This window comes from Siniperca chuatsi, linkage group LG15, assembly GCF_020085105.1.
Source record: "Siniperca chuatsi isolate FFG_IHB_CAS linkage group LG15, ASM2008510v1, whole genome shotgun sequence".
NCBI lineage: Eukaryota > Metazoa > Chordata > Actinopteri > Centrarchiformes > Sinipercidae > Siniperca > Siniperca chuatsi.
In genome coordinates this window covers 3,659,599-3,676,805 of record NC_058056.1, presented here as the reverse complement: position 1 = coordinate 3,676,805, position 17,207 = coordinate 3,659,599, and the positions used below count along the sequence as shown (strand labels likewise).

General features: G+C 44.0%; 1 protein-coding gene across 3 annotated transcripts in view; it reads right to left on the bottom strand.

Moving 5' to 3' along the window:
* Positions 1 to 17,207, bottom strand: part of atp10d (ATPase phospholipid transporting 10D) — a 93,393-nt gene that overhangs the window by 75,358 nt on the left and 828 nt on the right. The window contains exons 1-4 of one of the 3 annotated variants that reach the window (XM_044166371.1): positions 16,899 to 17,053; positions 8,486 to 8,656; positions 1,564 to 1,955; positions 762 to 956 (exon numbers count right to left, since the gene is read on the bottom strand). In XM_044166371.1, the coding sequence (XP_044022306.1) occupies positions 762 to 956; positions 1,564 to 1,850 (482 nt within the window). In that variant the 5' untranslated portion in view covers positions 1,851 to 1,955; positions 8,486 to 8,656; positions 16,899 to 17,053. Of the gene's footprint in view, positions 1 to 761; positions 957 to 1,563; positions 1,956 to 8,485; positions 8,657 to 16,898; positions 17,056 to 17,207 lie in introns of those variants that run through there. The other 2 variants (XM_044166370.1, XM_044166372.1) reach the window with 2 other exon arrangements.

Genomic DNA, 17,207 nt, shown 5'->3' with positions numbered 1-17,207 from the left:
AATGTAATAATGTAAGTAATAAGTAATAGTGCAATACTGGTCAGGCTCCTGCTTATATCTCCCTATGAGCCCGATCGCTGCTTGAGATCCTCCGGCAGGGCCCTACTTATGGTTCCAAAATCTTGACTTGTCACTAAAGGTGATCAGGCTTTTGCTGTCCGAGCCCCTCAGCTGTGGAACTCCCTGCCTGGAGATCTCAGGCAGGCAAACAAAGTATCCTCCTTTAAATCTCTTCTTAAGACTCACTTTTATCATATGACTTTCTTAATCTGATGGTATTTGTTGCAATTATTTATTTAAAGTTCTGGATCTTAGTTGCTTTTATTATATGTTTTTATTGTAAAGCACTTAGTAACTTTCTTTTTGAATGGTATAATATATAAAATAATATAAATAAAGTTGAAGTTGAAGTTATATACTTCAGTATTTGGGCAGATTTCACTCTGACTGAGATTTCAACTCAAATTGTTTTCTTGATTTCTGAAAGTTCAAAAACTTTATCATCTATGATCTTAAGAAGGCAACACTATTATACATACAAACAGATTCAACATAACATTCATAATTTACTCCAGAAAGGTTACTGATTATCTGACAAACTGAAGAGGTCAGTTTAAGACAAACTTGAGCTATTGTAGCAGCACAAGTCCAGTACCTGAAGACCTGAGATTGTCAGTGTGAGTGCCTCATAGCCATGCAGAAACTTAGAAAATGGCATTCGTCATTAGAATTGGCCATTAAACTGATAGAGGTTCACTTACCCACAGAACACACGCACTACACTGTTGTTGACCTTCTTGTCGAACAAGTGGCGTCTGTAGTCTTCCAGGGCATCTTTGATGGCGATAACAGTGAGAACCACCAGCAGAGGAATCATGGTAATCTCCTTTTGAAAGGCTTCAACAACTGGCACCCAGTTCAGTAATGCCAGGAACAGGAAGTAGAGATTGGCAGCCCTACAAAGGAAGCCCCAGAATAAATTAGAGTATAGAAACAACAAGTGACAGAAGCTGTGGAGGTACAACCAAGTGCTACCAGACCATTTCTAATGATGTACTACCAGCATGCATCTTCTGTCTGTCAGTCAGTTGGTCCACCACTTTGGTTTAGACTGAAATATCTCAACAACTGTTAAATGGATGGCCATGAAAGGTGTGGCCTTCAGAAAACTGAACTGAGCTGAACTAGCACTTTCTACCCAAATGACACAGTCTATACAAGATTATCTGTAGCGTCATCATCAGTTTCTGATGAAACAACTTCAATTTGTTTAGGGTTGTTTTGCTGGATTCGGGTGCATTCCATCTGAAAGAGAGAAAATGGGCACTGTCTGGAGGACGGTACACAGCCTTGTAAGGTTTCATAATGAAAAAAAACATGTGATAACAACATGTACTGAACTGAGCTGAACTAGCACTGCATTCTTTTAAAAAAAAATAGTTAGCAGGTACGTAAAGTATATGTGTTACATTATTATTACATTCCATGGTACATATTCTCATATCAAGACAATGATTATTTTATTAAATTATTTTGCGCTACTTGCACAAGTAGAAATCTGACCTATGGAACTGCTGGAACAGGTTCATGGGGATGAAAGTCAACAAGCTGTACTTGGTAGTATGGATAACATTGCCCATGTAGCTTTTGAAGACAGCTTCGTACTCCTGTTGGTGGGGCCCATGGCGGGCAAACACCGTTCTCCGCTTTTCACTGACTGTCTGTGGGGTGCTGTGGTCGTCCAGGGAGCTTTTGTTGGGCAGACCATTGGGGGCAGAGTACCAGCCTCTCCCTGAGTCTCCCGCCAGCAGCTGCTGACAGCGATGCTGCACCCAGTGAAGCCGCTCCATCTTCGCAGCAAAGGCTCTAGCTGAGCTGTGTGAGTGGCCAGGCTCCCTCCTCTATGGCCTCCTACTCCTCTGTGCTCGAAACTGGACTTTCACAATGTCCTCGTCCTGCAGAGAGAAAACAACAAGGCTGTCTGCAAGTTTTAAGGATCAGTCTGGTGTTATTCTATGTTTCTAATTGTCAACAAATCCCATGAAAAGACCCAAACCAACAATGTGTTAGTCTGTCTTTCAACATTTTCTGATACCATGTCTGTGAGTCGTTAAATATTCTTAAAAGGCCAAAATATAAATAGGGCATGTGTTGTGGACTATTTTCAGCGGCGGATTATTCCACAATTCTTGCTCTAGTCAGGACAGTGTGTGTGGGATTGAGTCAAAATAAACGGCAGTATGTGTGGTCATTGTAATGAAGGAACTTGACCCCCGGTGCAACAGTGTGGCTCATTGATGTGTTTTGAATAGTTTTTTTGACAACAATGGAGCTCCTGAGTTAGTAACAAGGGAAGTTGAATATGTCTAGTTAACTTTAACTATCTGTACTCTATTTGTAATGGTACCACTGAATCAGATGAGGATTAACCTCTAGATTAACCTCTTATCTTTACCAATAAGAGCTCTGGCTGTTGAATGCAGATGTAAAATTTAAGATGAGGGCCTTAACTGTAGTTTTAGGCTTGTCTAAATGCTTAAATATTAGTTTTATCAATGATACAACTTAAACAGAACTGTGCTACAGTTCCGCTTATATTCAAACTGTTAAGTGTCCAGTTTGCCAGCTACGGACTTTGAGAGCTGCTGAACCAATTATTTCTAAGGTTTTCATAACAATAGGGGTTAAGGCTACCTGATAATAATCCCTGGGTTCCTTATGACATGCTTTCTGTGGAAGAGTGTGAGTGGCTATAGAACACTGAAAAATAGGTTGCCACACAGATGCAAGCTCAGCTGCAAATGTTTTCAATATATATGCACTGAGGTTATCTGGTCCTGTGGCCTTCCTGATTTAAATGTTTAAAGGTGTTCCTCACCTGCTCAACAGAAACATCTGTTATATCTGACTGCAAAACTACAACTGAATTAAAATGTTAACATCATGATCTGAAAATACTCCCTTTATCAAACCGAGAGAATAAAATGTTCATTTTCAAACTCTGCTTCATTGTCTGCCACTAGTATGGTTTTAACACCACCTTTTGATGCAACTTGGACACATCATCAACAATGTTACCTGGGTTCATCAGCTATTTTGGGTCTTTCAACATCAGACACCCATGCACTGCTCATGCCCCCCTCATGCCACTGAGAGGGGCATAATCAACAGTATACAATAATGTATACAATATGTCTCTCTCCTGTGAGTGTACATGACTAGGCTGAGTATAAACAGATGCATAGAAAAATGTATTTGGGAAAGTATAGGCTAATCATTAAGTTGCCAAGCCCCATTATTTCCTGTATTAGAGCCATTGCATAATCATCCTTTATCAGTTGTGATTCTGATTTCTTCTAAGACAACCTCAATTCAAAAGTCCTCAGAATACCTATAAGGGCTGTTCTGCCATATACGTCTTTAGGCTTTTTTTTTTAAATTGCTGCTACAACAGGTGAACACTGATAGAGAACACAACAGAACACATATACACTGACACAACAGATAAGTCACTAAGACACTCTGCATCACATCCCAAATAACACTATAACATAATGCTGAGACTAATGACAACAAACAGTAGGGGTATTACATACAGTCGGTAAATTTGGAAGTGAGTAAGTGTGTGTTTAAGTGTTTTTGTGTGTGTGCATGTGTGCATGTCTGGGAACTGTGAAGAGAAGAAAGGAGAGGAGAGAAGAAAAAGAGGAGGAGGAGAGTGAAGAAATAGATAGGATATATGAGAGAGAAAGATGTTTGGGGGTGAGGGTAAGTTGTAGTATTGTCGGAGGGCCGAACACAGACACACACTAACATAGACAACAACAGACAGGGGACAGCCAAGAAACACAAGGGAGGGCAGATACAAAAGAGTACAAAAGGATCAGAGGGCATAGTGGCTAACTGACAGGACCCCCCCCTCTAACGGGCGCCTCCTGGCGACCCTCCCGGACCTTTCAGCGTGAGCCCGGTGGAACTCCCGAATCAACTGCGGGTCCAGGATGCGGGATCGGGGAACCCAGGACCGTTCCTCGGGACCATATCCCTCCCAGTCCACCAGATACTGGAGCCCCCTACCTCGCCGACGAACGTCCAACAGCCGCTGCACAGTGTATGCTGGATGGTCCTCAATCACCCGGGCGGGTGGAGGGGGAACGGCTGGAGGGCACAGGTTACTGACAGCTACAGGCTTGATTTGTGAGACATGAAAGGTCGGGTGAACCCTCATAGATTGAGGTAAACGGAGTCTTACGGCAGTGGGGTTAATGATACGTTCAATCATGAATGGTCCAATGTAGCGGGGGGATAATTTTTGGGATTCGGTATGTAATGGAATGTTTCTGGAGGATAACCACACTTTCTGACCTGGTTCATAAGCGGGTGCAGGAGCCCTACGTCGATCTGCGATCAGCCGATTCCGTTCTGATGACCGAGACAGTGCTGCTCGGGTCTCTCGCCATACCTTGTGGCAGCGGCGAAGATGGTGGTGAACAGATGGAACCGCTAGCTCCCTCTCCTGGGATGGGAAGAGGGGGGGCAGGTAACCTAAAGATGCCTCGAAAGGAGAGAGACCAGAAGCAGAGCAGGTTAAAGAATTATGGGCATATTCAATCCAGGCGAGGTGGGAGCTCCAGGTAGACGGGTTTGCGGCTACCACGCAGCGCAAGGCAGCCTCGAGGTCCTGGTTAGCCCTCTCAGTTTGACCATTAGACTGGGGATGGAACCCTGAGGAAAGACTGGCTGTTGCCCCCAGCGCCTGGCAGAAGGCCTTCCACACCTGGGAAATGAACTGGGGTCCCCGGTCAGAAACTATATCTAAAGGTATGCCATGAAGGCGGAAGACATGTTGGACTACGAGGTCAGCCGTCTCTCGGGCTGAGGGAAGTTTGGTTAAGGCTATGAAGTGGACTGCCTTCGAAAAACGATCCACAATGGTGAGGATGGCGGTATAGCCGTGTGAACGGGGAAGACCAGTGACGAAATCTAGGGCAATGTGTGACCACGGCCGACCGGGGATGGGGAGAGGTTGAAGTAGGCCTGCTGGTGGTTTATGTGAAGTCTTGCCTCGGGCGCAGGTGCAACACGCAGCGACAAAGGCCCGGGTGTCGGCCTCCATATTAGTCCACCAAAAATACCTCTTTAAAAGTAAAAGAGTACGGGTCGCTCCGGGATGGCAGGCGAAGCGCGAGTTGTGTCCCCACTGTAGCACCTGGGAACGCTGTCCAAGGTGTAATGTTGCCGGGAGAGAGTGTCTGGCTTGGTGTTCTTGGACCCAGGACGATAAGTTAAGGTAAACTTGAAGCGACCAAAGAACAGGGCCCAGCGCGCTTGACGGGAGTTTAACCTTTTAGCTGTCTGAATATACTCCAGGTTTTTATGATCAGTCCATACAATAAACGGTTGCTCCGCTCCCTCCAACCAGTGCCGCCACTCCTCTAGGGCTAGCTTGACCGCGAGGAGCTCTCTATTTCCGATGTCGTAATTTCGTTCGGCCGGAGAGAGTCGTTGCGAAAAGAAGGCTCCGTGGGGGAGCGTTGCGAAAGGACTGCTCCGACGCCGATGTCGGAGGCGTCCACCTCGACAGTGAATTGTCGTGAGGGGTCGGGTTGGATGAGGATGGGAGTCGATGTGAAAAGGTCCTTTAACTGGGTCCAGGCCGCCTCAGCTTCCGGGGTCCAGGAGAAAGGGCTCTTGGGGGAGGTGAGACTAGTCAATGGCGCTGCCACTCGGCTATAATTTCGAATGAACCGCCGATAAAAGTTTGCGAATCCCAAAAAACACTGTAGCTGTTTGCGGGTGGTGGGTCTAGGCCATTCTGCCACCGCTTGCGTCTTAGCGGGATCAGTCCTCATCTGGCCGCTCTCCAGGATATACCCCAGGAAACTTACTGATCGGACGTGGAACTCGCATTTCTCCCCCTTGACGAATAGTCGGTTCTCCAGGAGCCTCTGTAATACTTGCCGGACATGGAGGACGTGGCTGGATTGGTCCGGGGAGAAGATAAGTATATCGTCCAGGTAGACGAAGACAAAGTGATTGAGGAAATCCCGTAGCACATCATTCACCAGGGCCTGAAAGACGGCTGGGGCGTTCGTGAGTCCAAATGGCATTACTAAGTACTCGAAGTGGCCCAGAGGGGTGTTGAATGCCGTCTTCCACTCGTCCCCTTCTCTGATACGCACCAGATGGTAGGCATTCCGGAGGTCTAGCTTGGTGAATACTTTAGCTCCCTGGAGTGGTTCAAACGCGGAGTTGATTAGTGGCAGCGGGTATTTATTCTTGATGGTTATTTGGTTTAATCCTCTGTAATCAATGCAGGGGCGAAGTGACCCATCTTTTTTCTTCACAAAGAAGAAACCCGCCCCAGCCGGTGAGGAGGATGCCCGGATCAGACCGGCATGAAGCGACTCCCCGATGTACTTCTCCATAGCCTCCCTCTCTGGTCGCGACAGGTTGTACAGACGGCTGTGGGGCAGTGGGGCTCCGGGATGGAGATCAATAGCGCAATCATATGGTCGATGTGGTGGAAGGGACGTCGCCAGATCTTTGCTGAAGACCTCGCTAAGGTCGTGATACTCGGGGGGAATTATAGACAGGTCCGGAGGGTCCATCTTAGGCAAGGTGGAGCTGTTCTCTGGTGGTGATCGAGCAGATTGTAAGCATGTGGCGAGACAAAAGGAGCTCCAACCCGCTATTCTTCCCTTGGCCCAGTCAATGTGGGGATTATGATGCTGCAGCCAGGGGAAGCCCAGGACCAGTGGTGTGATGGGAGAGGAGATGAGTTGAAACTTGATCCGCTCGCGGTGGTTCCCAGAGAGTACCGGGGACACCTGGGTGGTACGATGAGTGACGCGAGCCAGAACCTTGCCATCTAGTGCCTCAGCGTTGCGTGGATTCTCCAGTGGTTCCGTGAGGAGACGCGTCTGTTGAGCCAACCCCGTGTCCAAGAAGTTGCCCTCGGCACCAGAATCTATCAGGGCCAGCAGAGGAATAGACCCACCCTGGAAGTAAAGGGTAGCCGGGACCTGTAATCTGGGTGAAACTGGATTAAGGGGGTCGTTGTGGCTCACCTGAACCCCTACTGCGACCGTTGAGCCTACTCTTTTGGCCTCCGGGGGCATCTATCCCGGAGTGGCCTCTCACGCCGCAGTATAGGCATTCTCCTGCAGCGAGTCTGCGACGGCGCTCCTCAGGCGTCAAGTGGGTCCGGCCTACTTGCATAGGTTCCCCCTCTGGTTCGGTTGTGGTTGGTGAGTTTGCAATAGCCGAAGACGGATTGGACACTCTGGTGCGGGGGCGAACGGTTGTAGCCACATGGCGAGCAGGAAGGGGGCGAGAATGGTTGGCGCGCTCCTGGAACCGCTCGCGCATGCGATTATCCATTCGAATGCACAAGGTCACCAATGCATCCAGTTCAGAGGGTTCTTCACGGGCGGCTAGCTCGTCCTTAAGGTTGTCGTTAAGGCCAGCGATGAATGCGCTGATAAGCGCCTCCTCATTCCAACCAGAGTCAGCAGTGAGGGTGTGGAACTCCACGGCGTAGTCTGCTACACTGCGGTCCCTCTGCCGGATCCGCAGCAATCGATTACCCGCATTTCCACCGTCCACAGGATGGTCAAAGACCCTTCTCATCCTCTCCAGGAAGTCAACGTACGACAAAGATGAGAGGGGTTGCCGGGCATGAGTTGCCTCCGCCCATGCTAACGCTCTGTCCCGGAGTAAACCCACTATATAGTTCACCTTGGATTGGTCGGAGGCGAAAGTAACTGGACGTTGACTGAACACCAGTGAACATTGCAGCAGGAATCCCCTACAATTCGTGACGTCACCGGAGAACGGGACAGGATCCGAGGCGTGGGATTCCCGGGGAGGGGCCCTCGGAGGATCCGCGGGAGTGGGAGGTGACGCCAACGGAGCCGTTGAGGAAAGTTGGGTGGCGAGTTGGGATACCTGCTGCGTCAGCTGCGTAAGTTGAGTCACCATGGCCTGATTGCTGTTGGCTAGAGCCTGGATTATCTGTTCGTGCTGTCCCAGAAGAATCCCTTGGCTTGTTATTGCCTGGTGGAATGGGTCTCCTTCCGGGTTTGCGTTCGCTGGGTCCATGTTGGCCAGATCGTTCTGTCGGAGGGCCGAACTGGGGACCCAAAAGCAGAACACACAGACAGAGCAGATAAGGACTCGAACAGTTTTATTGTTGTTCGTGCTGGTTCTGGGGACTTGGCGAGACCGGGATGGCGACCGAGTGGCAGCACTTTGAGTGGAGGCGACGGGACTGGTTCTGGGCTGGCTGGTGAGGCGGCAGGTTGGGCTGAGCTGGCGATGGGTCCGGGAGTCGCGGAACAGGAGCAGCGTGACCGCTGGCGTGGAGTAAAGGTTGCGGGGATCCGGGAACAGACTGGAGCGGAGATTACCGTCGAGGCGAAGATCTGTGACAGAGACTACGTTACTATCAAGGTAAGTATTAATCATATAAACAGTTCCTTACTTGTGGAGGCCGTTTCGCGTGGTGCATACATGTGTATGAAGACGATCTGGCGCTGGAAGTGTGGATAAGCCCAGTAGATAAACTGTTGTAATGGATGATGATGGAGAACAGGTGTGCCGGTAATCAACCGCAGCCGGGAGATCGTGGAGCCAGCCAGAACACAGACACACACTAACATAGACAACAACAGACAGTGGACAGCCAAGAAACACAAGGGAGGGCAGATACAAAAGAGTACAAAAGGATCAGAGGGCATAGTGGCTAACTATGACAAGTATGGTTGGAGGTAGAGTTCTCATTAGTATTGGGAGAGAGATGGGTGCCAAGGCCCAGTCTACATCTACAGCCACAGAGGGGACAAGTGCAAAGGTAATCCCAGAGAAGGTGAGCAGAGGCTGGATCAGGGCTGTTTATTGATTGCTCTTTGTAGAGGATTTAGGTGAAGGTTTTCGTACCACACCCAGACTCTTTAGAGGGTGCTGGCCTGTGGAGGCGGCTGTCTTGTGCACTACCTTGAATGTCCCCCACATTCTCAGGAGAGGGCCTATTTGCTGTAGGTTGCTGTGGCTGTTTGGATGTATTACATTTTAATTTGGTTATCTGCTTATTTGTCCATTCATCTCAGTGCCATTTACGTTCACCCCTGTACCCTGGGACCCAGCATCCGTCCACCTGGAGGAGGCCTATCTGTGCCATCATGGGCCACCCACCCCGATACAGTGGGTATAATGGGTACTGGGTAGAGGGTAGGGGAAGAAAAAGAGGGAACAGACAGAGAGAAGACAGGGAAAAAGTAGTTGACTATATAATGTGCGTTTCTGTGTGTTTCTGTCAGCACTAAAAAATAAAGTGATGGGAAGTTAGGTTTTAAAAATAAAAAAGTCAAACAAATAATAATTACAAACTAGAACATTTCTATAGAAATTTTGATTGTGCCTGATGCTTGGTGCATATCATGATACTAATATTACCAGTATTAAGTAAGAACCAGATTGTAATTTCTGAATTTCTTCAGAAAATACAATGTGTGTGTTTGTGTGTGTGTTTGTGTGTCAATATGTGTGTCTGAATTTGACTCATCAATAAAGTTGAGGGAAGAAAGCAGCCAGCAATGCATATTAAACTATGAGTTAGGGATTCAGTTAAGCCAATCACAGTTAGCTTTGTCCATTTACACCCAGCGACTGCTGAATCACTGCTTGCTATGATGATTGAGGCCTGACAGTCCTCTCTGTCATTAGCTGTATTTCCACTGCAGGAACTTTATCCAGGGACTAGGAACCTTTGGAGGAACTCAGTGCATTTCCACCGCAGGGACCAGGGTCTAAATTAAGTTAGATAACAGAATTTCACCCCCCCAAAAAGGTCCCTGCTCGGGGCGTAGTACTTTTCAGAAGTACCGGAACTTTCAGGGTGGGGCTTGCTGCGCTGAACATTTCTAATTGGTCTGGATTAATGCGTTGCTGGGTCACAGGCCAACCTGCTCTTGCACAGCAGCTCAGCTACTGCGCTGTTGGAAGCGTGGTGGAAGACACGGAAATTGATAACCAGTTGGTTGAAGGTAAGGTAAGGTATCACATACGGCCAACAGGCTGCTTGTTAATTGCTATAAAGCTAACTATTGTCATGCTATTGCTACCCTAGCCAAAAGCTAACATTAGCTACATGCTAACGCCAACCGCTAATGTGTAGAATCGTGGGGTTCCTTAAGACAAGGGTTGGCGAAATTGATCATGTCTCATGCTGAGGCACACAAATGCTGTATTTTGCACATTTATATTTCTGCAGATAAATAAATAGTTGTGGAACTAACTGTTTGTATAGTGGCTGTTCTTGTATCTGAAAACAAGCATATACTATAACATATGTAAAAAGACATGTAATGCTTATACTTGTGTTACCATATTCTAATATTTACAACACTCTGAGGAAGTAGTGGCTCTCAATTTCATCATTATACACCAGTAAGCTCAGTATTTAAAACAGGTGAGTGCATAGGTTAAAATAAGCAAAGGTCCTTATGCTAAATTGCAGGTGATGTGTTAAAAACGTTAAAACAAAAGAGTTATGCAGCTGTGTGATGGGTGTAACATAATGGGTGTAGTCTTTAGACTGCGGTGGAAACGCACACAACAATGGGCTGAAGGAACTTTTTTTAGTTCCTTAAAAAGTAGTTCCACTTTGGGTGGAAACATGGCTATTGAGACAGAGAAAGCCTGTCAAAGTACCACTCAGACAAAACACCCTATTTAAAAAACTGTAGGTTGTACAGTTGAAATGACCATTCCAACAGCATCCTCAGCTTTTCTGAATGTTTACATATGTAATTTCTGTGGAGAAAGTTAAAAAATGTGACCATTAAAGCTGTTTTCCTATAGAGATGTTGACTCTCATTTAACATGGCAGTGGCATAACTAAGGCAGAAGATGAGGAACATGTTGATGTTTGAATGGAGTTTCTAGTTGAAAGTATGACTGAGTAGTTAAGAGTTGAAAACGTGGGTAAATGTGTACATTTTGAACATGCCTTCCATTCATTTGAATAGGGAAAATTTCCTGGAAAACCTTGAATATTTTGGAAAATATGAAAGGTATGAATGAAAAAAGTAATAGCGGGAATGCCTTAATTGAGCTGAATATTTTGATGTTTGAATGAAGTTTCTACATTGAAAAATGTAGAATGAGTTAAGTGCCAAAAACGGCGCAGAATAATAAGATTAATTAAAGATGAGCAGCGATGAACAGACCCTTGCACCTCCTGCATGTCGGGGGGGGGGGGACAGCTGCGGTGCTGTTGCCGGAGGCCGATAGAAACAACTCTGAATTGTCACACGTTTTGGATGCTGCACAAAGGACTTAAATTTCCCTTTCTGTGTCCACTATGTGGCGCTAGAGAACACCCACTAATTATACGTTACAATCCAGTATATCAAGTGTACACCACACCAATAAAATGTCAAGTAAATTCAATTATTATTTTCACACAAGGATTTCTTCCTGTTGCCAGTAGGTGGCGCAATGACTATTACTTCTAATTGGCCTGTGTCCTCAACAAACATGTGAAATTTGGGGCAGATCCATGCGGAGTCGAAACATGGAAATTCAACGCCACGCAATGGCCACACCGTTCAATTTATTTGAAGTTGATCGGATTAATTCTCTAGAAGTAATTAAATCATTAAAGTACGGTGCCTTTAAATAGTGAAAAATACCCTACAATTGCACGTAAATTCAAAATGGCTGACTTCTTGTTGGGTTTAGAGTATGGCTCCAGGAGGCTTTTCTTTAAGTCAAGAGATGATACATCCGCCTCCCAAATTTCGTACATCTAGGTGAAACGTAGCGCACGGGCTACTCTGTTGAGATTTTTTAGGGGGCGCTATTGAGCCATTTTGCCATATCCAAGCAAGGTGGATATGCTTGATCTGCTAGGAGGAGTACATCAAAGTATAAAACATGCACATTCAATTCAAAATGGCTAACTTCCTGTTGGGTATAGGGTATGGCTCCATGAGGTTTTTTTGTATGTCTTGGGGTGATTCATCGGCCGCAAAAATGTTATGCATCTAGGTCAAATGTACCGTGGGAGCTACTTCGTTGAAGGCTAACTTCCTGTTGACAGTGGGTGGTGCTATGAATAATATTCAATATTAACCTGTAGATTTCTTCAGGCCAGTACTCTTATCAAACGTATAGTTCAGGGAAGATTTGAACATGTACACTCAACAACAGTTACAACAGCTTCCTGTGTCATGGCGAAACATCGACATTCGACGCCACTCCATGGACATGCCGTTCAACGAAAACTCACTAGCTTCACAATATAGCATTGTCAATGTCTTAAGGCCTTTCTGCCCAAATTTGAGGTGGATGTGGTCAACCTGCGTAGGAGTACGTCAAAGTATAAAACGTGTCATTTCCTGTTGCCTGTTGAATATTGGCATGTAGATGTCATCAGGGTGGGACTATCATCAAACACGTGAAGTTTGGGACATATTTGATCATGTCCCATCTTATAGTATGATGCGTGTGACAATTTTCGGGCCCTAGCACCTCATTGTTGTGATGAAAGACAGCAAATAGTAATAATTATGATAATAATAATAATAATCATCCTTTGAATTTCAATAGGTTCTCGTCACCAATTCCTGGTGCTCGGGCCCTAATAACAAAGAATTCTTTTGTAGAAGAACATATGTTGCGAATGCTTCACACCCAATAAGTATGGTGAATATTAGTTAGTGTGCTATGTGCTTTGCACAAGAGGCACACTAAACTAGAAAAATTGCGTTTCCTGCAGAAGATGCATGGGAATGCTGAAAGCTGACAAACCTGAAAAATCTTGAAGCTCAAATACATTTCACTGAACTGCTTAACAACCTGTAAGCTGAAGTGCATTAACTAAAGAGACTAAGAGCTGAAACACATTGCTAAAGCTGGAAGCTAACGTGTAATAGTGTCAATGCTGGAAGTTTAAATGAGTTACCTGAAAAACCTGGAAGTTGAAATGTAAAACTGGCAGAGTTAGAAGCTGACCTGCATTGCCATAATGCTTAAAGCTGAAATACACTGCTATAAAAGCTGGATGCTGAGCTGTAATACTGTCAAAGAAATGCGGAAATCTGAAATACATTATTTGAAAAATCTTAAAGCTCAAATGCACTGTACTGCAATGCTTAACAACGTGAAAGCTGACATTGCTAAAAAAACTGGAAGATAAACTGTACTGTCAAAACTGGAAGTCGAACTCGGAAAGTCTGCATCCAAGTCACTAAGATTGAAAAACTAGATGTAATGTGACTTTTTAAAGAGTGGATGACCATAAAATTTGGTAAATGCCCACCCCCAGTTCAAAGGTATCATTCCATGGTCAGATCAGTGTTACAGAGGCAGAAAGAGAAACACAGAGAGAGACAGAGAGATTTGTAGGAGGTTCCTACAACACCCTATGGTGCCAGGAAAGAAGATACGCTACAGACAGTAGTAGTAGAAGTGATAAAGACTGTAGCAGTAGTAGTAGTAGTAGCAGTAGTAAAGATTGTAGTAGTAGTAGTAGTAGTAAAGACTGTAGTAGGAGTAGTAGTAGTATTAAAGACTTGTAGTAGTAGTAAAGGTAGAAGTACTTGTAGTAGTTGCAGAAAAACATGTAAAGTAGTAGTAGTAGTAAAGACTGTAGTAGTAGTATAAGTAGTAAAGATTCTAGTAGTAGCAGTAGTAGTATTTCAGCAGGTATTTCTGCCTCCGGAGCTGCAGAGATTGGATCTGTGGTTGTGGGCCACCTGCTGTCCTCGTGTTCCTGCTTCCTCCTGTCTCTAGTCAACTTTATTATCTGACTGATGACATAACACTGCAGATTGACTGGACTCGACTTTACATGGGCAAGACTAGACCGTACTGCAGGCAAAAAGGCCCCGGACCTGAACCTATCATTTACGGTACTGACATCACTTAAATATCTTACTTACAACATAGTAGTAGTAGTAGTAGTAGTAGCAGTAAAGACTGTAGTATTATTATTATTAGTAGTAGTAGTAGTATGGCCTAGTAGTAGTAAAGTAGTAGTAGTAGAAGTGGTAGTATAGGCTGTAGTAGTAGTAGTATTAGAAGAAGAAGTAGTAGCAACATTATACTTTTGATAACCCACCCTGAATGTGAAGTCAGAGGAAAATGGCCACCATGTGAATACATTGAATTAAGCCAGTCACAGTAGGCTGTCTGACTTCTGACTCACTGGTTGCTATGGTGATTGAGGCCTGAAAGTGCTCTGTGATTGAGACAGACAGGGAAAACCCTGTGAAAGTGCCACTCGAACAAGACACCCAACAAGACAAGTATCATTGAAATGACCACACTGAAAGCATCCTAAGGCTTTGCCGAACGTGTACATATGTAATTTGTGTGGATAAAGTAAAAAAATGTGAGCATTACAGCGATTTTAAAAACTGGCACTTTCTGCTTTCCTCCAGAAATTTCGACTGTTTGACTGTTAACATGGGAGCTTAAATGGCAGTTGCTTGGCACTCTTGACACTTGGGAGCTCACCAAGCCAAATGTATGTCTGTTTGATTCTATAGTTATATGTGTAGAACCAGCACAAATCTTCCTACGTTTTGGTGTAAAATTATATATGAGGAGTGAAAATTGTGATTGATTTAAATTGTAAAAATTTGTTGGAAAAAGCTTAATATTTTAAAAAGTAGAAAAAAGGTAGAAAGAAGTGTAATGGCAAGAACAAACGGACTCTCTGATATAATAATATACAGATATTATTATAATTGTTTGGCGTCAATACTTCATTTGTGTATGATTGTTTGGACTGTGAGATGAGAACAGTACACTGATAATGATGACATGGAACTACAAATTATCCTACTGACTGTTATGTCCAGACTTCAGGGACACTCTTCTCCCCGGGCTGAGGAGTCTGACCCTGAAGACTGGATAAATAACTGATGCTCTTTTTCCTCTGTACTCATTCAGAGCAGATTATACTGATGTATGTTTTGCTGCTGTGAGTCCGTCTGCAGACGCTTGAAGTAAACCTACAGAAAGACAAGTGATTGCCTTGAGTGTTTCTTTATTCCGAAGGAATTGCCACTACAGAAGAAAAATACAAGCACACATGTCCTTAAAGAGCTGAACATTTTGATAGTTGGAATGGTTTCTGTAGCTGAAAGTATGCAGGAGTAGTAGTCGACTGAAAAACGTACGGAAGATGGAATAATAATAAAGATTTGAATAATCAGCTTATTAGAAATGCTTAATCAGCATTCCCACTTATTATTAATAAGAAATAAGTATGGTGGATATTAATTAGTGTGCGAATGTGCTTTGCACAGCAGGCACACTAAAGCAGGTTAGGAGAGAGAGATGGAGAAAAAAGGGTAATAATACACAGCAACAATAGAAAGGTAAAAAGGTAAATGAGATTAATATTAATGATAAAGACAGCACAAACATCAACAACAATAATAATAAAAACAACTATAGCTGCAAGTGACAGTTCCGGGGTTCAAGTCAACACAAAGCGTTGCAGAGTTTAAAGCTTTTTATCTGGACCTGGTCAAATGTGGCCTAGACGTGAAAAAAGCAGTGAAATCTCCCCTTTTTGCATTTTCACAAATAGAATGAAGAAAAAAGCTATTTCTGATTCATAGTTGTGTTATGCCACGCACATTTTTTGCATTTGTAGCGTTCCCTAGCAGTCGATTTAAAGGAAACTTAAGCTGTTAGGTCAGAAATTTGGGCATTATTAGTGGCAGGAGGTTTTCTAGAATGTGAGCATGTACAGTGTGTGTACAAAGTGTTTAAAGTAAGAGAGAATCTGTAAGTTTAATTATCAACATATTGCCAGCCCATGGGTTTGAACCGCCAACCTCTGGACCTAAAAGGCGCACTGAACTGGCAAGATCTTAATCCACTTTGCTATGCAGATATACTGTTAGAGGAGAGAAAAAAAATACTTTTTTTTTTTATTAATTTGAAAATCAATCTAAATAATAAACTAATATTAAAGCATGCATGACTTGCATTTAATAATGACTCTTGAAAACACTATACACATCTAAACACAATATTAAATACTTGATGTCAACCATCTAGAGAATGTCTGCGTAAATTTTGGTAGCATTTTCATGAAGACTTGTGGAAATATAGATGTTAATTGATTTTGCATATTTTGAAAAATATTGAGTGATGAACTTCTGAATTGACCATAGATTGCAGTGAGACAAAGTATTGTCACAATTCAGTGGATGAGCTGACAAAAATTCAGCTCTCTAGGACCAACGTGTGATTTTTGAAGTTTTAAATGTAAAATGTCTAGAAATTTACATTTGTTGTAATAAGCCATGCCCATTTTAATCAATCATTACCAAATTTTATGCATGGACTGAGTCATGACCCTACATGTGCAAACCAAATTGCAGCCGATTACGAGATCTAAACTTTTAGACACTTTGTGGCTTTCCCAGGACTGCTTAGCAAAGTGATTTATGAGCATTTATGTAAAATTGACCTTATAGGGACAGTCACCCCGAAATAAAAAAATACATATTTTTCCTCTTACCTGTAGTGCTATGTATCTATCTAGGTGGTGTTAGTGTGAATTTAGATGGACAGCACTACAGGTAAGAGGAAAAACATGTAATGTTGATTTTGGGGTAAACTGTCCCTTTAAGCCCTTAAGTATCACTCGACCAGCTGAAAACAGAAAGTGTCTATATTTCTGTTAGTACTCTGTCTAAAGCAGCTTACAGGAGTGTCAGTTGATACAATAGGCCTACATTGCTGTTCGCTTCTGCTGTTGTTTACCATTACTCTGTGTACGAACAAATCTCCGACCTGCATTCACTTCTCTTCCTGGAAGAGACCTGGCTTAATGCACAACAGAGATAGTAATAGACAACACTTACCCTGCAGTGTATTTCCAATCGCTGCCTGTTTTGAAGTTTAGTAACGTTAATGATAGCAATTGTGTCGCTTCGGTCACATCACTGTTTCTACACATCACTGAGACGGTCAGAGGACCTCAGAAACAACCACCCTGCATTTGAAAGCAGGATGTGAAATTCTAGTCGCAATCGCCCCGCTGCGAGGCTTTCCGCTTTCCTGTGGAACGATGTACGACAGAATTCCAGTGACAAATTGTTAAATTTCTAATTTTCTAAAGTATCAGCAATAACACATGCGTAGTTTAATAGGGCATAATATAATGTAGGAAT